General features: G+C 34.3%; 1 protein-coding gene across 1 annotated transcript; it reads left to right on the forward strand.

The window, feature by feature from the left end:
* The first annotated feature begins 260 nt into the window (after positions 1–260).
* LOC113757690 (CYC02 protein-like) lies at positions 261–1,070 on the forward strand. Its single transcript, XM_027300831.1, has 2 exons — positions 261–345; positions 847–1,070. The coding sequence occupies exons 1-2, from the start codon at positions 261–263 to the stop codon at positions 1,068–1,070; spliced, it is 309 nt and encodes a 102-aa protein (XP_027156632.1).
* The last annotated feature ends 5,690 nt before the right edge of the window (positions 1,071–6,760 follow it).

Raw genomic sequence — 6,760 nt, forward strand, 5'->3', positions numbered from 1 at the left:
ATTTGCCCCTGATGATATTGACATTAGGTCCCATCAACATCAGAAGGGAGCTCATTGTATTATTGCATATAACAAGGGTGCTAGTGAAATTATGAAAACCCTCAAGGGAGGTTTTTGAAATTAACCCTAAAATACTCATTCCACGCGGGGCGTGGCGTTCCCCTCCTAGTTCCTATAAATAGGGCACCAACTCAATGCACTTATCACTCGATATCAATAATTTAGCACATTATTTACATTTTGAGTGAGATTGTGATCAAATGGCATCTTCAAAAAATTTGCTCTTTCTTATTGGTGTTCTCTTTGCACTTGTGCTCCTCATTTCCTCTGATGCAACAGCTGCAGGTGCCTAGTCCCTTTTTTTTTCCTTGCTTCCTTTTTTTTTTTGGCTGCACCTAAATACTTAAATGAATGGAGATTTGGAGACTCATTATTGGGATGTGAATTTTTATGGCTATTTGTATATTATCAAGCAAGTCATATTAATGTGCTAATATCCTTTTCATTGTTTAGCCAAAGTAAATTTGGGTTGCTTCTATCAATGGTTAGTGGCACATCTGATTTTTCATGCATCCTTATAGTATTGCTGTAAGGATACACGTTCCATAGTGTCGCACCAAAGGTTAAACTAACGTCGAAAACCAAATTAAATGCTTCTAAGTATAATTTAAAGCAAAACAATTCATATCCAAGTCGCACCATCTTATATGCCTGGACTGTTTTGTTTAATCCATAGTATTCTTTTCTTTGCATATATCTAGCAAATTTTCAGCCTAGCCGGTCACCTAACGTTCGCAGCTTAAGATAAAGCTCCAAATATTTATGTCTCCTTGTGTCTTGAAACAGATCAGAAGAGCGTGAAAACCACTGGTGTCCACGATGCCAGTTCAGGCAAAGATCGTTGCAGACATGGTTGCTGCCAGTGGTACCATGGACACTGCCAAAGATGCTGTCGAACTGCCGAGGAGACCCCTGAAGCCACATCTGGAGATGAGGATACCGTAACCGCAGATCGTTGCAGACATGGTTGCTGCTACTGGTACCATGGACATTGCCAAAGATGCTGTTAACCTACTGAAGCTACATCCGGAGATGAGGTCAAAAATTAATGCTAAATAAATAAGGGCGTGACACAGGATCCGTGACACCTATATTATTACCTTAATATGTTATGTTGTGTTTGCTTTTAATGGTTGATTTCCTATGTGTGTAAAAGATTTATGCGGCTTCTCTTTGAATTGGTGTAGAATCAACAGGGGAAGCATGTAATGAGTACTCAGTTCGAGTGCTCTTCTTATGTTGTTGTCGTGTTGAATAAATAAATCTATTTGATCATCTACTACAATTGATGATCTCTATCTCAGTTACATCATAAACTTCTGTACCTTGGACCTGCTAGAATTAGTGTGATTGATATAAGACGTGCAGAATGTTCAATATGTATATATGTGCTTCTTCATCGTGCCATGCCATCACAATGTGAAAGAATTCAGCATCGACGGAGTGAAACGTACCCAATCCTGCTCCTGAGAAAGGAAACAAAGTCCCTAAAAAATGGATATTTTGGATGCCATCAAGATTTTGAATTGAATGCCATTTGGAGATCTGAATGTTGTTTTTTTTTCCCCTTTATCTTCGTTCAAGATTTTTTTTTTTGGTGGAAATGCTTCATTTATACGAATTTTCCTAGTTACTAAAGGCTTCTATTACACTTGTACAATACACATTTAAAAGTATAACACAACAAAAGCTTGTGTAGTTCATATATTTCAAAAATATTCATACTTTTCAACTAAACTATAAAAATACGTAATAAATTCTTGATACATTATACTTTACGAACTATACTTTAAATTTTAAAAATATTTAATACTATCACTTATTAATAACTCCACATGTTAATTTGTCTCCCAATTCAATAAATTATAGTAGCTAATTCTCAAAGCTAACCGACACCAAAATTCCCTTACTTGTTCACCTCCTAGTGGATTATTATTAATTACATTGCATTTATTTCCTAAGCATGAGTTTTGTAACCCCTCATATTAAATCTCAATGATTGATTTTAACGGTTACCAAGGCGTCTAGTAATTGGTTTGCTATTAATTTGAACTAGACATTTATTAGGTCTAGTAGAATTTATTCCTTCTTATCACTTAGTTCATAAACCTTATGAATCGTTAAAACCAGCTCTAACATTAGCTAACAAGACTTCTACAATTCGGGTTTTGCGTAGAAATCAGTCTGATAGTTTAACTTGCTTCGTCCAGCTTTATGAGTTGCTTTTTTTTTTTTCCATATTTGACATTTCATCTGACTTTAATATGGGGACCAAGTTAGTATTGTTGACATTTCATATCTAAGACCAAGTTAGTATTGTTGACATTTCATCTGACTTAATTAGTATTGTTGACATTTCATATCTAAGACTTCTTAATTAATTGATTTGTTATAAGAACTATAACGTATGCGTGTTTTGTAAGCTTTCATGTTTTTTCTTTTAATTCTTGTGGACCAGCAACGGATAGTTTCTTCTAGTACCAAGCTTCCTTTGAAGTTCTTTATTTATTTATTTTTTTTGCGTGTCCAAATGTAAATTAAAAGAACCCATCAACTTTGAACAAGTCTATATCTAGTAAAGATAGATATAAAGAGGGATACTATATCACTGCAACGAAAAAGGGATTTGGCGAGGAGCAAAAGTCCACGCCAAAAGTTTTGACTTTCTTGCTAATTAATTTCAGCGAGAAAAATGCTTCCTCGCCAAATTTCTTGCTAGATGCTCATCGCTAAAAGTTATTAGCGAGGATGCTGCTGCTTTTCTTGCTAATGAAACAGATCAATAGCAAGGGTTGACCTCCTCGCTAATAGCTCAAATACTATGGCAAGAAAAGCTTTCCTCACCAACTAAAGTTAAAAACTCCCCACAAAAACCAGTAGTTCCTTGCAAATAGTCAAGGTGTTTTGCTAGGAAAAATAGCGCATCCTCACCAATAGTATAGAATTAGCAAGGACCCGTGTACCAATAAAACATTTTTGGCCAGGAAAGTATCCTCTCTAATAAGCGATAATTGATTATTGCCTAACTGTTTGGTGGGAAAATGTTCCTCTCCAATGCTGTTATGAACATTTCTTAATCCCATTTTAGCATGGTAATCTTAATTCTCTGAGCAAATTACTGGGTGGTTTTATTAGAAAATTTAGCTGCAAATAGCTTCAATTTGGCTTCTCATGTGTCTGTTGTACATTTTCTAGGTTCTTATAAGTATCAAATTGTTTGGCAAAAATTTTTTTTTAATGAATCATGACCAACGTAGCTGCTCATTAAATTTAAACTCATAAGCCCTGGTATTTGATAGGTTTTTGGAATATCACTTGGTGCCAACAAACTCCCTTTTGCTACTTTGATAAACATTCAATAGAAAACATACAAAAGCTTTGGTTAGCTAAAAATAATTGCTAGCACAATAATACATCAACATCCAGCTCTTTCAACATCTTGAGCCATACAATAGGAAGTGCTTGAAATCAATTGGCAATCCAAATTTTTTTTAGCTCATTAACCATCCTAGAAATCGCAACTTCAATAAGTCATTACAGAAGAAGATTTCATCGAGAGAACACCACAAAAAGGAGAAGCAGAAAAAAAAAATATAACAGAGAGAGAGAGAGAGAGAGAGAGAGAGTTAAACTAGTCGTATGGATGCATATTTGTCACCTTAGTATTTCCGATTCCTTAATTCAGTCCAGTTATCTTGGAACTCTATCGGCAATCCATGGAACATTTTTTGAATGACAATATGCTGTTTCAACCTTTTGATGAAGACTTCAAAGGTTCTATGATAGGTTGCATTTTTGTCATTAATTCTATGATTATTTTCCTCGTTTATATAATCAAATATTGTATTAATTGATTGATTCTACTTATATTTGGTACTTTGTGTCAATTGTAGGAAGGTGGAGCAAAAAGTAATAAAAGAGATGATTTTTCAAGAGTTTTCCAATTCAAGATGGAGTTTAGGTGGAGTATTGGATGAAAATTAGGAAACTACAACTTTTCATTAGATGTCTTATTAGGGAACAATTAGCATTAGTTGGAGAAGTTTCCTTTTGCAATTAGAATTCTATTTTTAGTTGGCCAATGGACGGCCAAAGTAGTAGACTTCAATTAGGAAATAAAGAGAGAAAAAAGGCCGGAATCCCGGTGATTACTACCTTGGAGGGAACAAGAAAAAGGAGACTGGCCACTGGTCTCTTCTTTAGTGAGTCTTTAGGGAAAAACCAATGGTTATCGATGGAGTCCTGCGGATCTCCCCTGAGGATGTGAAGCTAAATTTCCGTTTTCTAGTCGAATGTCAATTTGAGGACTTGGTTCCAAACATCTGTGAGATCGAATTATTTTACTTATTTCTTTTATTCATTGGTATTTGTGCATTTTCTGATTTAACTTCTTATGCTTGTTATGTTATTTGAATGTCAATGGACCGATATTCGAATTAACCTAATAATCTACTGCCAGATTAATTGATTGAATCCGTAATTGTTCAATTGGTTTCATGTTAGGGAAATGTATGATTTAACTTAAACGAACCCTCGTAGCATGTTTGTTAGTTTGGATTGAGCTTGTCTAATTCTTATTGCAATCGAGAAATTAAATCCTATAGTCGTACCTAGGGTTATTTCTTGGTTAGAGAAATAGTTAATGGTCGTACCTTGACTATCGAAAAAGTAAGGAAAGTTTGGTTGTTTATCGCGTGTATGACAACTATAACCAATCTATTAATTAGTAATTGAATTATCTTTGTATCGATGATTAATTGAATGGACCGTGTTTGAAAAGTTGCATCTTTGGCTAGAGTTGTATTAGTTATTGATTAATTCCTGTTTATTTCTATTAGTTGTTTCATTAGTTGGTTAATTAGTTATTTTATATTTTCCAAAACCCCCCATACTTCGGACTCTGGAAGAAATGAATTATCCCCAATCCCTATGGATGCGACTGACGAGCGCGGGGTATACATATAATATTAAACTCATCCCAATCAAGTTTTACATTTATAAATTCCTAAATACCCCACACGCGATTTATCGCAAGTATACGAATCGTGAGCGAGTATAGGGTATTAAGGGTCGATCCCACAGGGAAGAATGCAATTACAGATGTTTTCAAACTTCTTTATTATTTAGACTACCACAAATATAAAATGTATGAAAATAACACTAGAAAACTCCTAGAGATATGGAATTCTTTACTACTCTTGCAAATGAGATTACCGGTTAAGTGAATGTTATTATCTTGACTAGTTATGGCGTAATTTCCTAATGTATGTGAAACCAACTTTCGTAGTGAATCAACTATACTTGTAATTAAGCCATACCTACTCTCGTGGTTATGAAATTAACTACAAGTTCATTTCTTCTATGAAATTACATGAAACAAGTCACTTAAGCCACATAGGTGCACCTCTACTTTCGTGAGTGTACTCCCTAGGCTTATCACTTCTTTGAACTAGTGTTAAATTCCAATTTTCATTGCAAACTTAACACCTTATGATTATCATAATTAATGGCCAGTTAATCATGATTAGATAACCAAAAGTGATAAATAATGTACTCAAAATAATATCATCAAATAGCCAAGTAAACCTCACAAACAAAATATAGCAAGTTCAACCATAACTCTAGGCATAAACTTTAACTAAACATAATAAAAACACAAAGCCAACTTGTATTATAATTAAACATGAAATCCAATACAAGAGAGAAAGTAGTAGAAGAGATATCACCCTTGTCACATGAGATCAACCTCTTCATCTTTGCCCCTCCAATCTTCATCCAAATCTAACTACAAATACAAGATGAATAAACTACTCTACCTATTACTATACTAATGAACCAAGGAAACTCTAGTGAAAACTACATTTCTGGTGAGTTTCTCTAGCCTTCTCCCAAGTTATTTTGAATCCTGCAAGTCCATGGCTATATATAGATGAATGCAATCAGGAAATGAGGCTTGAAACATCCCTTTTACAGCTGCTAATTGGTTGTCATACGTTCATCCATAGCTGTAAATTGTTGAAGGAGAAAACAGGTTGTACCAGCAGCTATTTCTGACCAGAATCTGGCTACTTCAACTGCTATTTTCTCTATGATGACGGCTGAATTAGCTCTTGTAAAAAACATAGAAGTTGTAGTCCATTGAAATAGCTGTCCAATGCCTCAATAATCATCCAATTTGGAGCTGTCTAGACCGAGATATGATAAAAATACCACTGACTGGTCAATTCCGCGTTTTCAGCTCTCAGCAGCAGACTTTTACTTCTGTATTTTGACATTTTAACCAGGACAAAAGCCGAATTGGACTTTGATGTCTTCATACCAAATGTAGATCTGTCTCTTAGCTTTAAAATGATATAAAGATCATCTGAATCCAATATATGTAGCCCAAGATATAGCCAAAATACCAACAGATGCCAAAGCTGACTTTTCTTGATTCAAATTGCATTTTTCCTTTTACACTTCATATTTTATTTTCACCACTTTAATCCATCTTCAACCATCCAAATATCTTCTCAATGCACTTCATTTGATGATTGAATCATTAAACCTACAAAATATGAAGTTTTTACCATAAAAATCAATAGAAATGCAATTTTCACACTTTAACCACAAAATGCATATTTTCACTAGAATCTTAGTTAATTATTTATAAAACTAAATAAAACACACCAAAACTAATTAATAAAGCACACTAAAAATA

This window comes from Coffea eugenioides, unplaced genomic scaffold (assembly GCF_003713205.1).
Source record: "Coffea eugenioides isolate CCC68of unplaced genomic scaffold, Ceug_1.0 ScVebR1_3247;HRSCAF=4426, whole genome shotgun sequence".
Classification (NCBI taxonomy): Eukaryota; Viridiplantae; Streptophyta; class Magnoliopsida; order Gentianales; family Rubiaceae; genus Coffea; species Coffea eugenioides.